Below are 23,534 nucleotides of genomic sequence, written 5' to 3'. Positions count from 1 at the left end.
TATGGACTGATGCATATTAAGGTACTTGGTGGGAAATAAACTAAAACTGTGTTTACTTGTGTGTTTTCTTCCAGAGATTTGTTACGGTTCCCTAGAGAAGATGATGTAGACACTGCAATGAAAATTCTGGTTCAGTGGAGTTCCCAAGGCCTCGAAGATGTCCGGCTGGTAAATTACTCTGTTTTGCTTGACCTACCGGGCTCTTCTTCAAACACAGTGACTCTGAAAAACAGCGGTGAATGCTTTTATCCTAGTGGACAACAGTGCAACAGAGAGACCAAAACCCTTCGTAGCCAAGACCTCCTGTACTCCTACGCAGCTTACTCTGCCAAAGGAACTCTTGAGGTAATGCAACCATTTGTCTCTGTCATTTGTGGTGAAATAGAGTTAGAAAACATCAGCTTTTGTTGAACTTGGCTGGCAAAGTATACATGGTGAAATGCCCAGCCTTAAAATAAACCTATTTAGGTAAAATATGATGTGGCCAATCTCAATTCAAACTTAAAAATTAGTCGGACCTGAATGCCTTTTTTTTTTTTTTTTTTTTTTTTTTAATTTTATGAAATTGTCATCTTTTGCCTGGGTGTAAAAAATCTGAAAACTAGAGCTACATTTTATCCTTGTTGATGGATAAGTGCTACTGGTTTGAGGGATGCCTGTAGGAAGGGTAAGATGAGGTTTTCTGCAGCAAGGCTGGCGGGAGTGCTGGGCTAATACCTGGAGCTCCTGAATTATGGTCGTGGATCTCCCGTACTTTCTTCTGTGGCAACTCAATTGACGCATCTGCTCCGTTTCCTCTTGAAAACCCCGATTAATATTTTTATCTTACTGTAGCTTTTGTTAGGAAGTTTTGTCAGCAAAAAGAACCTGCCTGTTGGGATTTGTTACTTGCCAAGTGAACTAAGATCTTGGATTATCTTGTTTTATCCTCTTTACTGTCTTCTCTGGCTGCCTTCCTATGTTTGCTTTCCAAATATATTGGGGGTGCACAAAAGGGTCATCATTCCTGTTTCCTTTCCTAGCTGAGGTAGTATAAATCTCAATAAATATTTCTGAAATATAAAAATTGCAATTTCACTGCGAACTGCATTACTATTGTCTTTCTCCTTTTTAAAATATTGTAGTAGTATTGCAGGGGTTTTTCCATCTTGATTTCTTTATTGTTTAAAAGATATGTTTGCTTTTGTGACTTAGAACACTATAGACTGTATAGGAACAGATTGTGAATGGCTTTGGGTTTGGAGGATACCTCTTCCAAAACACCTTTATACTTTGCGAATATCTTCATATTTATAGCGTATCAGTTACTGAATTTCTAACAGTAAAATGCAACTGTTGTGTATTTTCCTTTTGTTTGTGACAGTGTTTGCCCATAATCGATAACATGTAACGCACTGCAGAAATCCTGTAAAGAGTCAAAATGGGGAACGTTGCATGATGCTAACCAACCCATTTTATGGACTCTTAATATAATTTTGAATTTTGGACTGTAGGAAATACGAGGGCTGGTAGAAAGTCAGATCCTTAAGATTCTCATCCTGAAGTCCACGAGCTTCAGCTTCTCTTTCTTAAAAGCACTGAAGCTTTTAAGCTTTTAAGTCCAAGGGATTTATTCCAGAGAGGAGAAGGAATGGAGTTCTTGTTCTCCTTTGGGAGAGAGACTTCTCTCTGTCTCCTGCTTTTGTGTACCTTCCGTGCCTGCTTTCCATATTGAGTCTCTTGGTCGCTACCTCCATACAGCCTCTGTCCTGGGGCTCTATCAACCCAGCAGCTTCAGGGTAAAGTCTGTTGTTAAGAAGTGAAATGAAGTAGGCAACGGTAGGTCCTAACCTGCATGATGTATGCTTTAACTTTCCATGGGCAAGTAAAAAGTACTAATGAATGAGTTTGGCTTCTCACATTTATCACTTAGAAACTCAATATGTAATATTATTTTCTCATTGTAACTTAATAAGAGTAACTGTAATGAGATAAAAGTACAGTGTTGGCCTTTGAGATTTATTTCATGAAAATGAATGTGTTGCTAACAAATTCATCAGATTAAAGGAAATCTGATGTTCTGGGGAAAATCGTTGATGTTATTACCAGCAACACATGTACCACTTTCAGTTCTGTTTCAGAGCAGTTGTATCTATGATTAGGCTCTGCAGAAATGAGGACCACGCGCACTGTGTACGTGCTCCTCACTAGGGGCGTACCTTGGCTTTGGCAAAACTCAAAGCTTGGACTTGAGCCAAAGAATGACTCTCTGTGCACAGTTTTATAGTCAGATCTTTGAGATACCTAGCACCCTCACAAAACTTCAGCTGTTTTCTTTTATTCTTCAGAAAGTCTACCCAAAGTGTCCTTAGATCTAGAGTTTTGCCTAAATGGGAAATCTCCTTTTGTGTTTAGGCTATGGGTAAATTGGTAGTGATCTAACCTCCCTGACTTTCAATCCTACACAGTAATCTCTACTATTTAAACTAAGTAGAAAAACTTTAAATGAGAAGTAGCAGGTGGTGGCCGTTGCTGTGTTCAGCCATCAGAGGGTGACTTGATTGCTTGCAGTGGAGCTACAAGTTGGGTGTTTTGCATATCTTGCAGTGGTTTGTGATTGGAAAATCATGAGGGTTTTCCTGTGAAGAGGTATTCTTGTAACAGCTACTTATAATCTGAATAATTTTCTTTCAAATGTGACACATCCTTAGTAGAAAATTTCTATTGTGTCGCATAATCAGGTTGAATTGCTAATACTGCTTCAATGCTGCTGCTGCTTCATTGTATCTCATTTGTATATTTGCTTTGCTAGAAGTTCAAGCAAATAAAACCATTAAGTTATTGCAGCCTGGCTGCCAGCAGAGCTATAGCTCTACTTTCATGTTGACAAGGTTATTTGTAGAATAGCAAGACTCATTTTCTTTGACCACCTGTCATGTCCATTCATCATATGGCCATTGTGTACAGGCCATCCAATTTGTGCTTTCTGGTAACAGTCTAAACAGCATTTGTGAGTAAAAATGTGAGCATTTGTGATCTGAAATCTACTTCAAAAACCTACTTAGTGCCATTGTGATGGATGGTGCACTTTACTACTTCTCTATAATTCATCGGGCCCTGAAAAGGTGACACTGTTTACCCATCGCGGTGACAGGCAGGGCAGCCTACAGTTCTGGAGAGAGCTGTCTAGTCGGTTTTGAAATAGATATTGCAGCAGTTATGTAAATAATATGCCATAGACTAGGTCAGTCTAAGGAAAGAATGACATACATGAAATATATTTTTATTAAAACTTAAATATCAGCTACCTTTTATAGAGTTTAAACCTTTTGTCTGCTTGATGAAAACAGGAAAGCCACTCTGGCTAACAGAGTACATATATAAAGGGAAATTACATTGCATCAAATTTATGTGGTAAAGCAAAATGCGTTGTCAAACAGCATCTAGCCGGTCTCCGAGCGAGTGTAGCATGGTGAATCCGAATGCGCTGCTCCCTGCCTTCCCGGTGCGCGGTCATCTGGGAGCTGTGGCTGCGTGTGCTGCTGCCGGCGGAGCAGTGGAGGGACGAGCTGGGGAACCGTCGGCGAGAGCCGAGGAGGGGTGTGTGTGAACCCCCCGAGATCCAGCATCCTCCTTTCAGTACCACGCTGGTAAGTAGTGTCAGCGGAGGTGCGTATTGTAGCCCGTCTGTTGACACGCACGGCCGTGGTCCCCCCAGTGCAGTGGCGTGTAAGTAAGGGCGCGTCGTGGCTGGGTGGCCCTCAGGTCAGCCGGGCCGTCGGCTTAAAGCAGCCCCACTGAGTACGGCGAACTTCAGGAAGAAACAAGCGTTCGGTTTTGCTGTTGCAACGTTCGTCGGCTCGGCTCCCTTTTTCTTTAGCGCCGTAAAGAGAAAATCTTAGCAGATGTAAAGGTTGGTGTGTTGGGACAACATTCAAGGACAGACTAATTAAAGCAAACTGAAGATTGTATTTACTTTGTATTCTCTGATTTTCTGAAGTTGTGTTTGTGTGACCTGAAGTTTTCCTCACCTTCCTTTCACCTTAAGTTTATTCACTCTTTGTTTTATGGAAGTGTTAAGGAACTTTCGGCAATCCTAAATCTGCTTTAAGACTTTGAACAGAGATGCTTAGTGTCCTCCATTATACAGCGTTGCCTTATGCTATATTACACTCCTCTGCCGCTTCAGGAGTAGCTGGCTGCTGAATGCACCGAATCCCTGTTGGTTCCTTTGCTGTTCCTCTGTCCTTTCCTTTTTTCATCGTGGCCGCTCTCAGCAAGCCCAGCAAAACATCACTTTTCTGTCCTGGACCTCACACGCTGAAAGGACTGCGTTGGTTCGGGAACCGGGAGAGGATGCAAGAAAAGTAAAAATACTGGCACGTTCCTGAAATGGGAATGCGTATGCAGGCAGGGATTTGATGGTTTCATGGACAGAAATGAATCATCCCCATCTCCAAGGCAGTTCTTCCAACACCTGACTACGTCGTCTTTGACCCTTCCTCTGTCCCTGTTCCGTGACTGCTTGGACTCCTCCACTACACCACCTCACTTCCCTGCCATCGTCCGCATTCCTTGACTGATGCTACCCGTTTCTGTGTTCAAAGTGTCTGCTGATTTTAGACATTTATACTCCCAACCCAGCCAGCAATACCTTTGATTAGTTTTGGAGGGGCTGCAGGGAGCAGACAAGTGAGAATGCCGACCGTTTGCCTCTATCTACAATACGCAGAAGACATTCTCTACATCTGTTGATAGCGTATCAGCCTGCTCCGGTTCATTTGTTTTGGTGACATTTTCTCAGCTAAATGAGAACCCACCGCAGAGATTAATGTAACCTGAAGCAATACGAGAAGTACAAACCCATCTGTTAAGCTCACCCAGTGATCTTCCCACCATTCTTCAATCTTGGCAAGATGGGAATAAGGGAAGCGGGACTCGGATTGCTGTCAGATCCTCTTTCACGAGGAGGGGGGCTTGCTCACTTCTTATCAGATAACCCATTTTCTTATGGCTATGCTGAGATGGCTCCCCTCCCTATCCATCCCCTTCTTTCCCAGGTCCTTCACTCCGCAGGAGAATGAGAATCATCTTCTCCTCTGCTGCCTGTCCCTCTAATCTTGCCCACTCGTTGCAGGCTCCCCACTTGCGTGCCCTGCAGTCGCCTCCCCTCTCTGCTAGGTCTTTACGGTACTGCAGCCCTGTGTCCTTGCGGTACTTGCAGCGCTCTCTATTTCTAGCTCTGCACCAAAAGGTCACGAGTTCCTCTGGAGGGACGATGCATCAGGAAATCCTTGACCCAACAGCTTCCTTCCATTTGATTTGGTTTCATTGTGCTGGAAATGTGATTAGTGCACCCTTATTATCTTTTATCTTCCCTCTAGCTAATCAGTGGTAATTTCCTTAACAATATTTCTGAATTAAGATTGGTGTCAGCGGGTTGGTTTTAGAAAATTTTAAAATCTTCCCAGGTTATTTTTATCCCTAGGCAAAACTTCCAAATGAGCCTTCTGCAGCACGCTCACTTGCGCGTCTTGAATTCCAAAGGCAGGGAGTGCATGTAATTCAGATTAAATAATCACAGCATCTCACCCGAAGTCTTTCAGTCATTTTCGATGGCACATTGGTGCAAAATATCAGGCTAGAGGGAATCTTGATACATGCGTGCATTTAATTCTTTTAGGCACGCCAATTTAGTTCATTATTATCTTTATTAACGTTTTCTGAAATTTCTTCTCTGAAGAGACATGTACTAGCTAAAATGAATCCCTAGTAACTGAAATCAGTTTGCAGATGGGTAGGGCTATAGGTTGGATAACACATACACACAAATGAGAAGAATCATGGGATTTTTGTAACATTTAGATGTTTTAGAGGAGCTTTATTTATCTTTTATTTATAGAAGAGTTTCTCAGAAACCTCTTCCACAAATAATCATAATTTAGACCGCTGCTGTGCATACCAAGTAGGCACAGCAAATTTTCAAGACAATCTCACTAAGAATATGGATTTTAGAATAGACTTGACCTTTAAACAGAAAACAACATTCAACATTAACGACAGAATAGCTGCCACTCCATTATAATTACATATAGGAAGCTGTAAAATGCAATGTGAAGGTTATATCATTTAAATTTGCAGTCAAGGACTACAAAACGATCATTGAAGAGATGTCCTGCGGAAGATGCTGTCAGTTTTCTGGCGTATATCACATAACCATTCAGAAACAAAGTTGTACAGTTCCCTAAAAATAATAGTAGTTCATCGTGCACAAAAGCCCGTTTAATATTGCTGCAAGATTTTTGCATCGTTGAAGGGCTGGGTTTCAAAAATGCAAATAGCTACTGCTGCAAAACCTTTTGCTGTCTTATAATTGCGAGTCAATACCGTGCTAATGGTTTACTAATCAAATATTAGTAATGACATTTTAGTCATAAGGTCATTAATAATAAATGAGGTTTTTTAAATGCAAAAAAGCAAAAGGTGAGGCATCTTGATATCTACAAATACAACAGATCACTGAGCACTTCCATGCCATTGCACATAATCAGCTAAAGGCATTTTTCAGTAAGGCCTCTACAATATTTGAGGGGGAGCAATGTTGAACTATAAACATTGTTTATATTCCAGTTGCATGGTAAAAACTAAAGGGAGCAAACACTGAGGACTTGGGAAATTGATTCGGTGCTTTATTCAGGTTTTAGTGCAAGTGAAATTCCTATTGAAAGCAATGGGAATTAGATAACTTTTAACGAGAGTTGAATTTTGTCTCTTAGTAGTCACTGTGAGAGAATACAAGTGGAAGTAACTTTGGTAAATGCATGGGTCTCCAAGAAATATTTTACTTTAATAATTACTTTATTGTATAATTTAGAGCAGGCCAGTTGCAATCACCTCTGCAGTTCAGTAGCTGTCTGGGCTGGTACCCACCCCGTCACTCGTCTTTCATTCCCACTTTTTGTTGATGGCGTTCGGTGCAAACCTGAATGCAGGGGTACTCCAAGTCAAGTGGAGATCTTTCTGCCAAATCACAAGGCAAGTTTTGCTTAGGTGGTGCTAGCTTGTCGTCTCCCTGTCATTTCTTTTACATCTTCTTAGTAAATTTGAACCTACCAACAACATAGCCGTGTTTTTTTCTGTTTAAGTTTGCAAAGGCAATATCCTCCTCAGAGGAGGAATTCCAAGCAAAAAGCTGCTTCTACTGTGAGCTATTTAGTTTAGGTTTTAAGGATCTTTTTCTTTTAAATTTCTCCAGTATTTTGAAGGTTTAAAACTGCCTTGAAGGGATCTTGCTTACAGTAAAAACAAAAGCAAAAATTTCCTCCAACAGAGAGACTATAAAGCAAATATTATCAGCTTTTAAAAAATTGCTAGGATGAGAAAAAGGGCATAAGAAACAACTACAACTGATATAATGAGAACAATAACAAAACATTTGTTTATTCATACAATACTCAATCCTTGTCCCTGAAACTATTGATAACTATTTATAACTTCATTGTTTAAAAAAATGTAGTTTCATTTGTAAACAATAAAGAACTTGTTAAAACGCTACTCAGCTTTGTGATAGTTAGGAGTGACTGTAAAATACAATATTGATTAAACTATTGCTTGTTCTCATTTTTTAGTTCATTTTTGAGGAAGAGAAACAAGTCCTAAAACCTTTTAAGGAACATCAGCAATACAAAAGCATCTGTAGTTGGAGGCAGATTACATCTTACCGTGCCTGTGTGTCCTGTACCCGGGAGCACAGCCGTAAGCTTCTGACCCTGGCAGTCCCAGGCATCAGTCGGTCATCCGTGAGAATTTATTTTACTGTAGTAAAATAAATTAAAAAAAAAAAAAAAAAAAAGAACAAACCACTTTTCTGACATACTGCACTTGATCATTTTTGGAAATAGTGAAAAAGTCTAAATAACGGTGGTGTCTCTTGTGAATTAGAGCTGGCAGCTGAAAAGAATCAGGAGCGACTATTTTAATCTTCAATGCAGCGTGATAAATCTTATCAGTTGAAGCCTTAGCAATGTGTTTTATCTTAGGAGTCACCTGTATCTACCAGTATAACTTTTACAGTCAATATTGGATAACATTTTGTCAAAATCTTAAAAATTGGTTTCTTCTAAGGTAATAATATCAGCTTATTGAAGGCGTTTCTAAGGACACTTTTTTTTTTTCCTCATTGTTAAAATCTTTTTAATATTTTGAATGAAAGTAGCATTGAATATCCAAAACAAGTCTGAAGATTTCCCATCTGTGTTAGGATGTGGTAATATAAAGTCCAAATATAATCTTCTAAGATGACCACTTCGAAAGAGTGGAAATAAGTTCTTACTGAAAAAAGAAAAAAAAAAAAAGCATACGTGACAGGTTTTAAATGTAATCTAAACTAGTTGAGGATAAAGCTGCCATTATATGAATAGTTTGGTGAGGACAGATTTTAATGGCTTGTCTGACTTCTTTGTTGAAGAATTTTGGTATAAAAGAGCAAAGGACGACCGTCTCTAGAGACTGCTTTGAGGAATGCGATAAACCTGGACACGGAGCCTTAATAGTAAGAAGGACCAAGAAGTGAAGACGACCTCTCTCAGAGCAAACCCTTTGAAGTAAATGTCTTTTGAAAGCCTTTCAGAGCAGAATGAAAAAATACATCAGAATTGAATTCTTAGGACTGTAAAAAAAAGAATAATAATAATAAAAAAGCCGCAGTTACTAACCCTAGGCCAGTCTAGGTTTGGTGTCCCGGTGCAGCTGGCAGAAGCGCGTTGGGTGTGTCCGTGAACTGGGAAAATGCCAGAGCTTGTCCACTGGCTGGACTAAAATGTCCTGACGAAAAGCTTTTGTTCAAAATTTCACTTTTGAGCTAGTTGGAAATACAGAACTTCTGACTGTGCCCACCAGTTGCAATCCCGGGAGAGAAGTATCTGCTTCTAAATAATCAAAAAATCAGTGCAAACTATACAAAGCTGGTCTTCCCTTTTGCTAGAATTAGGCATTCCTAGGTGTTTTTTTGTCTGATATGCTGTCTCTTCCACTAAATACAAATCAATCTCATGTCTAACACCTCATGTAATGAATATTAGTTACTGTGTTTATCTCATTCATTAAGAGGGCCTTAATGTGAATTAATCGTGACATATATCAATTCTATTCTCATAATTATTTCTTATGTTCCTGTGCTCTGCAGTTCAAAGAGAAGGTGACTAATCAATCACCAGCTTGTGACTGGCCCAAGAGTAGGTGCGTGTGAGAAAGAAGATGCTTCAAGGAATTTATCTTCCTTGCACTGAATTATGTTACCGTACAGAGTTAGTCTTGTCTCCTGTAAGATTCACTGCTTCACACTGATGTCTTCGCGGGGCAGACAGAGGTGAATAAGGATAGAAGGGGTCTGGCAACAGCTTCAGCTGCTAGAAAGCAAAGCTGCTGAAATATGCAAGAAAGCTCCTGCTGCGTTGGCATCCAGGAGAGATGTTCCTCCTACTGCAGGTCAATGCTTGCCAGGCACGATCTTTACTTGGGGAGTATTTTACAGGATGCAGTAGTATGAAAAGCTAGAAATTATAGTTCTGGCAAAAGAATTACTGCATCATTCTTTGAACCAAAATTTTTATTTTAAAAAAATTTTTCATGTCTTTGTCCATGTTGTCGTTTTACCTATAAACTCTTACATCTTAAGGCTAAAAGAAAATATTACAATCATGTAATGACATAAATTAAAAATCTAGAATGAGAAATTGCATCAGCGTGGACAGCGTTAGGCTCAGGATCTGATGGGTAAGACTGACTCGTTCAGTTCAGATCTTTTCCTAATGATCTTATTGCTGTTGTCTTACTGCCTGTAGAGTTGCTCTGCCTGAAATAAACTTCCATAATTTTTCAGTTTTCTCTGCAGGCAATGAATATAATTTCTTCACAATGTATAGTGTTTGTAAAGCGGGTACCAAAAATGTAAAGACAAATGAAGAAATACGGAGGGAACCTCTTCAGTAGATGATACAGCCCGTGAATATTTTTAATGATAACCGTTGTGCATTCTTTGTCTCCGGTATTGAATTTAGTCTCTTGTGTTTGTTGAAATTCAGGAAAGGGACCACTTGATGCTGGAAGATGGACCGTTAAGGAAATTTGGGGTTGAATCAGAATTTGTGAGAGCGCATACTGAGCTCCCTGTTTGTCGTTTCTTTCCGTTGATTGTTCAACATCCTGGGCAGGAGGGACCATAATGGGGGCAGAGGAAGAATTGAGTGCAGATTTCTGTAGTACCTGATAGTTCTGTAATTCAGGAAAACCTTCACCCTAACCTTTGGAAAGACTCCGGATAAAGGTGAGCTACTGATTACGCCATAGCAATGATATTTGGCAGGGCCCTATCCTGAACTTCCATTTAATCCTTGCTGTTACTTCTAAAGATAAAACATTTTGGAAATGAAGGTTAGCTATTTCTGAAAGAAAAGATGAATGGTGCTGCCATATAGAAACTTTTAGATGACTAAGCAGTGCAGAATACAGTATTACAATTAATGACAATTCCAAAATATCGAGTGCATTTTTAAAAATGAAATTTTAAAGGCTGGAGCAACAAAGGACTGGGTTCTCTTCCTGGTACAATTTTACCTGAACCACACGCTACATGTCTCTTGTAAGAGAAGTCTTCTTTCTGTAATGTTAGGTGATTGAAAAATGGAAATATCTACTTGTTTAATCACATAGAGCTATGCTGTTCTCACATACAGCCGTCTTTATATTTGTCTTGGTCAATCATCTGGGCCACTCCAATTCATTAGTGCCCAAGTATATTCCCTGCTTTCATTGGTGTCCTTTTTCGTTCATCCAAATGTTTATAATTTTAGAATGTATTTTTCCTCAATCCTTTTTCTAAAGAGGTAATTTAGAGACCTATACATCTGTGTAATGACTTAAAACAAAAAAATTCACATCAGGTAGGAAAGATGTCGTTTTCCTTACCACAACTGCATGTTTGCTTCTCCGGGTTTGATAAAATGCTGCTTTACCACTCAGGTTCGTGTTTACAGCTCTGCACGGTTGGGCCTGTCTCGATTATGTACAAGCGCGTGATGTTTGGCCAAGCAAGGGCTATAAGTACTCTGCGAAAGAGCATTTTTTATACTCTGGAAAAGAGTTCTCACTGACATTTCTGGAAGTTCAGGTGTTCTCTTGATGCAGTGGATGACCTCCTCTTGTACGTACGCGTGATTATCTGCATCTTGAGGTAGATGTCTATTTTATCTTTCTGTATCTATGTACTTGCAGTAGCAACAACTCATGTCTTATGTCTTTGCATAGCAAGCGTGCAGAGAAATACAGCCAGCCTGTATATTTCAGTAGACTCTGCATGCAGTAGTATGAGAGTTGATTGGGAAGCAGGCTTCTCGGCCTGCGAAAATTAAGCTGTTTCAAAATGTGTTCAGAATTGTGGCAAAAATGGGAAACCTGAAAATTGTAAGGCTATTTTCCTAGATATTTCTGTTTTAACACAGCCAGACTAACTCTAAAAATGAAACAATTGTACAAAGTTGAAATGCTACTCTCTAGGAAATTAAGATATCAAATGCATTATAGTTATAAAATGAAATATTTCAAGTTTACATGGAAGTGCTTTTGATTCTTTTTAAGTAACATTTCCGTGCAGGTGACACACATGCTGTGTCTTTGATGGAGAGCGTTTGCGTTCACAGGACGTTGGTCTGATGACCTGTCATTTCAGACAGGAGATTGCTTTCCTCCTCTGGATGCGTAGGTGCAAACTCGCGTGTCTCGCGTGTCGCCGTGTTTCACGTGGAGCCTATGAAGAGTGAAGGGGAACGTGCCCAGTGCCGTTTGGTAGCCTCTCCTGCCCAGCTGAGATGGATCCTTCCCTACAGTAGCTGTCTAGCTGGCACTTTCTGCTCCAGTTTGCAGAACCTATTTGTATATAAAGCGCTTCCAGGCACCTTCTGTAAGGTGCAAGCATCTTCTGCAAAGACCGAACAGTTGTAGCTACCCTAGGAGGGAATGCCTGGTTTTTATTCGATATATGATAAAAGGCCATCAAAGGAGGACAGTCTGCAGCTTCTGGATGTTTTACTTCCATTCCTTGTGTTTGAGAGCAGACAATAAAACCTCCGTGTCACTGCCGTGAGAACTTGCTGAGTTCTGACATGGTGGGACTGGATTCTGACGTAAAGTCATTTCATTGAAAATTTTAAAGCCAGGTTGAAATCACACCATTGTAAAGTACTGTGTACACATGTAGCTTATGATTTACTTTTTAAGATGTCACATTACAGCTGAACAATTCTGTTTGTTTTGTTTATTTTTTCTTAGTCTGTGTAATTTGTAAATTTATATTTGCATGAATAATTATCGCTGAATAAGCTAAACCACGTAGGCTGGCAAATACAGATTACTGTTTCTGCTTAGGAAAGTGTGATCAATGTGACTACGCTTTAGAGACTCATGCTACTGAATATCTTTGCAGTTAACTCTTATAAAGAGGAGGATATAAATAATATTAAACACACATAAGAAAGAATCATTAGAATTTAAAATTTTGTCACTAGTGAGCTTTGTGAGATGACAATAAGCATCACTTAATAAAAGTTTAAAATAATAAAATTTCTGATAGGATTTTAGGCCTCAAATGATAGTGTCCTTTAGTGTTTTATAACCAAAGCACTGTTCATAGGGCCTCTAAAATAAATAAATATTAATTTAATATGACTGAAAATAAGAATGTTTTATATCAGAATACCTGAAAACTAGATTTGCATTTAAGTATAATTAGAAAAGATGAAATAACTTGGTTTGTTGGTTGGAGATATCACTGGATATCATGAATTAAGAAGGTATACTCAAGTATTAGTTTTGCCTTCTGCTTAAGGCAAATCTGGAAGAAAGTGATTTGGGACGGAGGGCGGGGGGAAGTATGAATGAATTAAAAGAAGGAAAAATAAAGTTGAAAATAGCTATAAAGGGAGGAGCCGGCAGGATGAGTGCTATCAACAGGGAATGGAGCTATGTCAGCTCAGATTTATCTGGGGCTCTGTAGCCATAAAACACAGAAGAGGTTCTTTTCTGTAGGCTATAAAAAGGCTTCGATCTTAATTCAGTCTCCCTGGGAGTTAGTAGGAAAAAACCTGCTATAAGCTGTAAAAAGCAAGCAAGCACACAAGTTACACCTCAGTCTCTTTCTGAAAATGATACTGGAACAGCAAAAGCAACCTCTGGGAGAAGCTCCAGTAGAGCCCTGCCGGGAAGGGCGCTGTGTTAGCTGGACAGAGAGGGCGAGGGGGCCGAGAGAGCCTGTAAACCGTGTCTGTGACTGGATTCGGTCTGCGAGGCCAAACCCTATCAAGCTGAGGTTAAGGGACGTCTTTTTTCTTCCTGTTCGGGTACAAATTACAGCTTTAGCTGCTGTTGTAATGCAGTATGCAATTTTATGTAATAAAACCTAGACACAAAGAATCCTTTTTGACTGTAAGCTGACACTGTGAGTCACGTTGAATTCCTCTGGAATTTTATTTGTGTGAGTAGGAATATTGAGGTTAAAACAAGAAAACCTCTAGAGTAAGGTGCTAACAACGATAAAGAAAAAATGGCATGAATCTCTTTGAAGAAGAGTAAATGCTTGTGGGTAAAATCTAATGACCAGCTAGTTATCAAATGACCCCCCCACGTGTATCTTGCTGTGCGGAACAATACTGAAGTTCTGTGATTTAAATCTGCCCAGACATTGTGGGTCAGGTGCATCTCTTAGTATTGTAGCGGAGCAAAATCAGCTTCAGTTAATCCAGACAGGTAATGATTTGCTTTTTTGGGCTCCGACAGCATGTTCAGATTCAAATCGCACAAATCATCTCTTTTTGGCTTGCCTCAGACAGTTGCTTGAAATTATATTAGGTTACTATTTTTCAAGACGTAAGATTATTTTTCTCGTTCCAGTTTTCTAATAAGACCTAAAAAGAAGCTCAAGCATAGGGAATGCTGTGCTACTAGAAATAGAGTCTGGATAAGTAGTGTCCAAGTTTGGCCAAGACGGTAGGGGAATTTACTTTCAAATATACAGTTTAGTTATTCGCAGGATTTCACAGAGGCATTTCTGTGTAATTACCTCAAATTTATCTACAAGCTTTCCCAGACAGGTTGGGAAAGTGCAAGTGTCACAGGACACACAACATTTTAAGTAGTGTTTGCTACCAGAAGACAGCGTGCTTGGATTTTCAGGCCTTATACCAGATTTTTCATAAAGTAAATAGCGAGTGGAAAGCTCACCAGGGAATTTCAAAGATGGCATTATTTTGAAATTATTGTAAACACTGGAGTATGGTGTTTGCATGAAAACTGAGTTCTAAAGAATGGAATTTTTGTTTTATAGCAGAAGTAACTCTGTAAGAAATTACTCTTCCGTGTGACCTCTCCCCCCGCCCCGAGAACTCTCCTCTTAAAAATCTGTCAGCTGCCTCAGCTTCTTTCCTGATTTGTTTCTATCTTGGGTCAGACTTGGGTTTATTTTACTAAATGTTGAATTATACTCTTGGTCATGCTTTCTCAGATCTTTTCCTCTTCTGATAATGCTGAGCCTAGCAACATAAAACAGAAAATAAAACTTGTTGCACTTGGCTTCCATGAGTCCTAACCATGAAGGAACAGACTGGCTGATCCTACTCATACCGAGTGCCATTACTGTAAAAGAAATCAATACTTAGGCACGTTACTTAGTTCAACCGTCAGCACTTAGTTGGACTAGAGGTGGTCATCACATGCATGCCACAGAACCCCTAAACACAGACAGCCTCTCTCTGTCCCTCGTTTTGCCTGGAACCAAGTGAAGGACAAAGTTTGAAAGGTAACTTCGAGTAATAATGTTTTTCTAAAAATACCGTAAGTATATACAAGATGGCTGTGGCCGTTTATTTTGTTTCTGGTGGACTCAATAGGACAACGAAGGAGGCTTGGGTGGTGGCGGTCACAGGGAGACAGCTGTGGTTCCCCATTATCGGAGGGGTGCTTTCGGCTGCAATGGGAGCAGCGGCTCCTGCGGGAAAGCGTAGCAGAGTTTATACCAACAAATGATTTGGGATACTTGGGCACAGCTCCATTTTCTTCCTTCCTTTTCTCTAATTTTAGAGAAGAGCAAGTTTTATGTTTGCAACTTTCTTCATATTTGCTGATGTCCAGCTTTGATCTACAGCCAGCTTGAGTTTACTTTTATGCTCTGCTGAATGCTGTCTTCAGCCTCAATTTCAGAGCTGTGCAAATAAATTATAGTGAAGTGTTTAATTAAAGTTAGCCTCATGTTCTGATTGCAGCCTGCCGTCTTCTCAGATACAATTTGCAAATATATTTTGGAGTTCTTACGCTAGGCAGGATGACTAGTTGAAGGTTATTTACTTGTGATTGATCATGCGTTGGATGTTTCTGTTACCTTTATTTTGTGAACAACCTGAAAATACTAGCTGAATGTTGAAGGACAAATAAAGGGCATTGGCTTGAATGAAAGGGGATGTAGTAAGCCTCTACACAGTCACAGATCTGAGGGGTTGATACTTCCAAAATTACGTTATTTTTTGGAGAAATTGTCTTAATTCTGAGGAATAAGTAATCCTAAATTTATTGTATACATAGCATTTAATATTTAGTTTTCTTTAGTACTTGGAGTTTCTTTGGGTCGTCCATTCCTGACGCTCCTTTGATGGGTAGGTCAGAACCGACAGGAACATGAGCTTGACTGTGCTGCTGAATATCAGTCACTGTCATCGCTGCAGCTTGTGCGGTCCTGACCTCCCCCGCAGTTTGTGTAGAGGCTGCTCATTAATATGAGCCAACAGGTTGGTATTTGATAAAGCGTATTCCTAATTGGAGGTTACTGAACTGCGGCACTAACAACAGGTAGCATTAAGAGGGGAAGATTTTTCACCGCAGCCGTTCTGTATGCTGCTTTTGGTTTGGTTTTCTGCATAAGTTTACACCTGTCATTCAGATACGATTTCTTTGAGATTGCTCAGTACTGACCTTAATGTATTCTCTTAAGAAGTATTATTATTAACTATTTGCTTAGATGTGGTGCTTTCCTACCGTGGGATTCCCAGCCTTGATAGCTAGAGCAGATGCATTTCAGAGCTACCTGCTTATCTGCGCTATCTCCATCTGCGTTTTGGTGGTTGTGAGAAACATCCCTTCCTGGGTGTACTGGCTTTGAGGTTGTTTTTTTTTTTTTTTCTGTGGGTTTTTCCCTTAATCCTTTTCCTGCCTTGCATGCCCCTGGCAAATCAGCCGCAACCTGCCTCTTAGCCAGGGTATCGGACGCAGGTGTATAATGCTGTTATTACATTCCTTTCCTCATTCACTGAATGATAACAATGTGAGACGACAAACGTATTTCCATAATTATTTTTGATCTGTTTAACATATCCTTTTTTTTTTTTTAATTCGCCTCAGCATTTGCAAAGAAAGCAAAGCGTTAAAATCGTATCCGGCATCTTCAAGACCCCAGCTGCCACCTGCTTCATGCAGTTATTCATACTTTGCCTTCCCAAGACCTGTCTTACTCTTTTTCATCCATGACTGGATGAAGTACGCTGTTTTATTCTCTTTCATTTTGGAGATAAGTAGAAGAAATTGGGAAAAGATCCTTGACTGTCTTCATTGTGGCATTTTCAGAGTGCTTGTCTTTTCTGTTGTGGGGGGATTTTATCATATTTTTTAAGATGGAATGTTTACAACTCGTTGAGCATCATCTTGGGACTTAGAAACTAATAATAAGTCTAACATAAAATAATTACTTTTTCTAAAAATGTTTGTTTTATTACCTACCCCTACTTCATTTCATGCATGGGGGAATACTACTAAACTCCATATTGCACATTGCAATTTGTTCCTAAATAGTCATATCTTTCAAACAGCATAGCATGAAACAATTTGAAGAGTAAGTACCTAATTCAAATGGATAAAACAACTCATTCTTTAGCAGTTTCCCAGTTTTAGGGTAAGAGGATTTACCCTTGCATATCTAAACCAAATACTCAAGTGCTCTTTTTTGGTACCTGATAAAAGGATGAGTTCTCTTTTGGTTTTGAACAGAATTATCCTACCAGAGGACATATGGGTAGTTGGGGGTGGGGTATTTTGCTTTTTTAAAATCTGGAATTTGTAAAATGAGGGTTATGTCATGTTGTAAGCATTTCTGAAAAAGAAAGAGACTGGAAAATTTAATCTTTATTCATTTTTGGAGGCATTAGGGATGATGTGACTAAAACAGGGCTTCATGCAACATAAATGGACTGTTAATTTCTCAGTGGATTATTGAGAGGGTGGCGCTCTTCGGATTCAACAGGATTCTTTAACATGATTTTAAAAGTGTGCTTTTTCAGTATTTTATTTTATGCCAGAAGGGTCCAATTAGTTGAGCCCCAGTGTATTAAAACCAAAACTGACCACTCTGAGCTAGTGTTGCTGTACTGTATTTGATGAGATGTTGTTATTAAGTAGTGCAAGGTGTTTTGCTCATTATTACAAATTTTATTACAGTATTCAAGTGTAGAAGAAAGGAACGGGTAGGAATAATTTTTAAAACTATTTTTATAATTTAATATTTACCTAATAGTTTCTGGACTGTACTGCCAAAATGTTATGACTCTGTTCTGAACTCTCCCAGTGGGTTATCGACTTCGTCCGGGGGCGGAGGAGCCATGTGTAGTTTTACTCAAGAGCAGATTTTATTCCGTTTGTTTGTCATTTTAACTGAAGATAGATCTGAGATTAGCTGTGCAAACCTCCAGCTGCTAAGCTATATGTGATGTTACCACACTGTGATAACTTCCTTTGGTAGACACGTGCAATATTTTTACCCGTGGGTCCCACAAAGGTAAAATTAAGGGTCAAAGATTTGTGATGAGAAGAGAAACACTTCGAAGTTACAGTGAAATATGAGTGTGCAAGTACCGCGAAAGCTGGACAGTAACAAGAGGCTTAGGTCATACTTAGTTTCAGGCAAGTGCAAAAGAAAAACTTCTAATATATTGAGCTTTGACATACCCTTCATGTGGAAGATGTGTAATGAAAGCACATGTAACTCTTTGTTATATTATACCCAGCTGCTTTTTCATTATGTAATGACTTCTTACATGTCCTCTCAATGTATGAATGTATTTAATAGCTTTGGCATTGGGGCTTACTTTTAACATTTGGAGCAAAGAACATGGTTTGCAAAGTGTTGGGGGCAGCAGGGAGTCAAGTTCTGGCTCTCACATAATTAAAAAATGAGCTGTGCTTTTGTAGGGCCTTTTATTCAGCCTGCTCTTGTTGAGCTCGTGTTGCCTGGGAAAGACCAGCGAGCAGCTCTTGAAGATGCAGTTTGCATCCATAAATTAACTAAGAACATCTGAGGGCAGTTGCTAAATGCATTAATAATTGTGCAAACATGTAGTTTCGTTGTTTACAGAATGGTGGATTGGACCCTGGAGGAGCAGCTAGCAAAAATGATGTGAAGAGAAGCAGCACAGGAATGTAGATGGGCAGGGATCTCGTTTTCACACAGGCTTACTGTGGAAGCAAATGGTTTGATACTTCGTTATGTTATATCTTTGCCTATTGATTTTGCCTCAGGAAAATTCAGTGTAGTTTCTCTCATATGAATGATGAAAGCTCTGATTTTTGGTTTGCTTGAGGGTAAGTGGGAAAGGCATTGGGTCCAAAGGAGTTCGGTTAGGGGTCTCCCCAGAACTCAGCCCAGATACAACCTCGCAAGCCATAAGACTTTTGCGACTCTAATAATTATTGAGCTGAAGTGTCTGAAGTATTGACACGTCTGTAGGTACAAATGAAAATCAAGCTGAGATCTACAGAATGAGGTAAAATTTGTGTGAACGTCAAGGAAATGCCCTTTCCTCATGTGAGGTGAAGTCTTTATAACCAGAGCCATCAGATTAGGTACAATATAAAATAGCTTCCGCTTGTAGAAAAACTTCTTCACTTGATTTTAACATACTTTCCAAATAGAACGATCACACAGGAAAAAAATTATATTGGATTTCAGCCTGTAGTCACCATTTGAATTTTCTTATGAAATAGCTTTCAAGTGCTTTAGGTATTAAAAACCCCACGTATTTCAGAAGGAACTGTATGAAGTGCAAGATTTTCTGTTCCTACGTTTCAGTATTTGGTGTTAAATCTGATGTTTGCTTGTTCCAGAACTGTTTTATAACTTTGGCTGACCTTTTTAAATACTTGGTTTATACAGCGCTGACGACATGTTACAGACTTAGAAACTTGTTAACTTGAAAATTTAAAAGAATACATTTAAGAAGACAGGAATCTTGGCAAAAATTGTTTATGATTTCAACTTTTAAATGTTGACGTGCAAGCTCAGACAAAATATTCAGATACAGTTGTGTGAGGGTAAATACTTTCCTAAAATACCCATGTTCGAGAATCTAGTAAAATTTCACACCTCCTACGTGTCCAGAACAACTGTTGCTAGAATTTAAACAGTTTGTGTAGAAATGCCCAAAATCAGAACTGTTGCCTTTGGCAGTGAATCCATGCTTAAGTTACCAAAACTGAACTGAAAGCAAAACTTTTCCATCGTGTACTGCTCCTCTTATTTTAATTTTTAAACACTCATGTAAGGTTCTTGTGTCTTCTTGTATTTGTGTTTTATGTGAACACTGTGTAGGGATTTAGAGGTTCCAGAATGTCCTAGATGGTGTCCTGAGAGCTTCATAACATTCTAAAATAGTAATGTACAAGAGTGATTATCCTCATACTTGGTATTCACCAGAATTTATTGCTGTAAACGTGTGAGAAAAATGCCCTTGGTCATTCTTAAATTATATATATATATATATAAAAAAAAAAAATCCTTGAAAACACTTCTTGAAGTATTTTTCCATTGCTGCCGATGCTTGACATTTAATAACAACTTAGACCTTTACTACATAGTCTTGCAGTGTCCTAACTGAAGAGCTGAAGAGCTCCGTGCTCTAAACACTTTTAATTTAGTTGGAAGTGGCTCTAATTAATTTAAAAATATGTATTAATTGAAAAGTTTATGTGTCAGAGCAGTATAGTCTGTTACCACTGTGGTTATTTGAGTATAATGCTTGGATAACTGGTGGATTATAAGAAAATTCTTCAATAGTTAAGGTATTCATTCCTGCTCAGGAATCATATAAGAACACATAATAAAACTGTATATTGGAACAGTATGTATTATCTGTATATTTTCATAAGTTACCGATATAATCGTTCACTCGTTTTCTGGAATGCTTTACAAGGCACTGATTCCTTTAAAGAAAAGGAAGAGAAGTGAGTTAGTATCCTTTACGTGGGTTTGAATACATTCCTGTAGCTAACGAGAGGAAATTCTCATCAGAATCAGCACCACTTATTATAACCACTGGCAAAAAAGAAAAAAGGGGGGGGAGGATTTATCACAGCTGATGAATTTTGAATGAAAACTGCAAAGATACAAATATGTCTGTCAGACCGAATTCTCAGCCTCTTATTACAGGTCTTCCTGATGAGGAGGTGGGGTAAGGTAATTGCAGAACTCTGCTCAGGTGCTTGTACTTAGGCAGGGGGCTTTGTTTCTGGGGGAGGAGCACCCCCGGTGATGCACGGTTATAGGTGTAGCCTGAACTTTCTCTTCTCTTTGCAGGCAGAACTTGTTGATATACAGTATGGGACCGTGGAAGACTTGCTTCGGATTCAAGCCATTACAAACGTGACCAAAAAAATTGCACTTTTGAAGCTAGGACAATCGCCATTGCTTTATAAGGTTGGTCAAATGCTTGTTGCGCTTCAGCTGAATTATTTATTTGGTTTTTTTGGTTTCAGAATACCAAAACAAAGACTTTTGCATTCTATCCCAGTAAGTCAGGATTTACTGGCATTCAGAGTCTTCCTTAATACTAGCCACTTCAACCTGCAGTGCCTTTTATATGTTACAGTTATTTATTTTGCCGCATATCTTGTAGTGCTCCAGTAGTATACCGTATTTTTTCTGGGTGTACTCTAAGTCTTTGGGCAAATAAAGAAATCACTATAAGAAATAAAAAAAGATGAGGGGGAAAAAAAAGGCAACCGAGATCAGGAACAGTTGGATCTGTGTCTGCTAAAAACGTACATACAACTGCACTGAAGTCTTTTGTTTCTGCGTAATTGTACGTAGCAGTTGGCCTGCCAGCTGTAGTTGAAGCGTGCCGGGAGCGGGGCGGAGCCCAGCACGTGCTCGCCTGGCCTTGGGCTTCTCTGGGTCTTTCCAGCCCCACTGGGCTGTGTCCACAGCTCAGCGCTTTGGGCTTTACTCCAGATGCGCGAGGTGGCAACCAATAGCCTACGCTGCAGGAGGACTCGCGCTGCTGTTCATGGATTTGTTTAAGAAATGACATTGTAACTTGATTTCATCATGACACGATGCAGCCTTGCTCTGGGAGAATTTGCCTTTGCACCTTGGTTCTTTCTGCCATCCTTGCCACCTCCGAAGGAAGAAAGGGACTGAGAGTTGGAAAGGGGCATTAACTTCAGTGGTGTTTTCTGCTGTGTAAAACGTGTAAGCAGACTCCCCTGAGGTACGCAGATAGGCGTTTATCTCCCCTGCCGTTAATGGTCTGCCACTCCTGTGAAATCACTGGGATTTACTGGTCTATGGGTGAGTTACCGCCAGTTCAGAATGAGAACCGTGTTTTTCTTCCACTCCCTCCTGCCTTCACCTTTGGCTGGGGCCGTGCGTGGGGAGGGGTGTGCAGGGGTATGTGTGTGTCCGTTCCCTCTCCTCCTGCTCCAGCGCCGGCAGAGAGCGCGGAGATGGAGTCACCGGTCCGCTTGTACATAACAGACTCAATGTATAAACCGCATTTAAACTCTAAATGTCAAGTAACTGCCTTCCATTGCAAATATTTTATAAACAAAAATGCAGTTTTGCCTTTCGGAAAATACACCAGCCCAATAAATATTTAAACAATTCATTCCCAATTCACAAAAGCAATTATGAAAGAACAGTGACTCCAGATCTTATAATTAAGAGAATCAGGATCTGCTCTGTCGGCCATAGAAAGCACAATCGGGACCACAATACAGGTTCAGAAAACAAGCACTTAATATTTTTTTCTGTAGCAATGATATTTGTCTCAATAAAAATGCCATTTTTAACCAAGTAGCTTTAGCTGGTTATTTAAATTATTTAGATGCAATCTAATTACGCCCGTGAAAGGTCAGTTATCATTGTTGGAACTTGGCTGTTGCGCATCATTTCCAGCAATGGATCTTTTACTGCATTTCACCGCTGACAAAAGCAATGAAATAACAACTGGGGCTCATAAAGTAGAAATTTGATACAGATGCAAAGTTTGCTGTAATAGCACTGTCTAAAGTGTCCATGAGATGGACTTTTTACCAATTTAATTTGCGTTTCTGTCAGCACTTACTGTGTCTAGATTAGCGAGTAGTGCAGCCTGCAGGAGTAGGGCAGAGCAGTCGGTGCTGAGGACAGGGCGCATCTCAGGACCTTCTAGTGCGGGTTGGCTGCGGTCCGCTCCCACGAAGTAAATGCGAAGTGGTGGCGGAGGTGGATTAGCCGCACTTCTGGTGCTCATCCGTGATTCCAGAAGAACCCATTTCGCACGTGCAGAGTCTGTAACACAACGCGGACCAAAGTGTGGTGTGATCCGGAGACTGATTTCGAGTGCACGCTCGGGATCCGAGCTAAAAATACAGCTCCCCAAACCTACCGTTTGTGTTCTGCTCACGCGGGTAGGAAGTTCGCCCTTTATTTGTTATTTCTTCTTTTTGAGGTTGTACGCTTGTCTTTTTTTTTTTTTTTTTTGTTTTTTTTAGAATATAAATTGTGTCTCTCTGGCTGTGAAATAATTGTAAGCTATTAAAAGTGCGCGAAAATATCAGAAATAGATTCTTCTTTCAGAAGGATTATTTGAAGTGAAAGGGAAAGATTGTCTTAAACAGCAAGTCCTGCTTGTTTACAGGGGCCCAGTATCTCACCACTGAATCCACTGTTTGTGTATTTTTCCCCCCTAATGTTTATGTTTCTGTACTTACTGAGTCTTACATTTCTGTTCCAGCAGATACTTCCCTCTGCCTATATTTTCCTTATCTCTGCCTTCCACGTCCTTGGTTTTACATCACATTAAAACAGAATGCTAGGTCATAGCAGAGCTGTCGCTATATATATGTATATATTTTATACTGGTTTTCTTTCTAATTTCTGTAGTTAACTTGCATTTTTCACACTTTAATGTTCTTTAATTTCTCATTATTATTACTTTATATTATACAAATATCTCACTCTGGATTTTTATAGATCCTGCACTGAGGTTTCATCTTCATAACAGAGTTTCTAATCGTGTCTCTATTTTTCAGCTTTGCGTTTTCCCTCGCATGGGTATGCTTTTTTGCCTCCCTCTCTCTCACTGCCATCATCAACTGCTGATTTTCATGTGTTTTTCCTATTTTCCCCTTTTGTGTTTTTAATTTGCCTTTTTTTTTTTTTTTTTTAATCTCGACTGTTCTTTCTTTCTATATTGAGTCCATTGGAAAAAGCT

General features: G+C 39.6%; 1 protein-coding gene across 1 annotated transcript in view; it reads left to right on the top strand.

Moving 5' to 3' along the window:
* Positions 1–23,534, top strand: part of NAALADL2 (N-acetylated alpha-linked acidic dipeptidase like 2) — a gene marked incomplete at both ends in the record, with an annotated part of 378,476 nt that overhangs the window by 143,342 nt on the left and 211,600 nt on the right. Inside the window, 2 exons of the mRNA XM_082321017.1 lie at positions 75–345; positions 20,636–20,755. Coding sequence (XP_082177143.1) covers positions 75–345; positions 20,636–20,755 — 391 coding nt within the window. The remainder of the gene's footprint in view (positions 1–74; positions 346–20,635; positions 20,756–23,534) is intronic.

Source organism: Platalea leucorodia (genome assembly GCF_965183815.1).
Source record: "Platalea leucorodia genome assembly, chromosome: 8".
Classification (NCBI taxonomy): Eukaryota; Metazoa; Chordata; class Aves; order Pelecaniformes; family Threskiornithidae; genus Platalea; species Platalea leucorodia.
The sequence above is the reverse complement of the archived record's forward strand: the minus strand, read 5'-3'. Positions and strand labels throughout refer to the sequence as shown.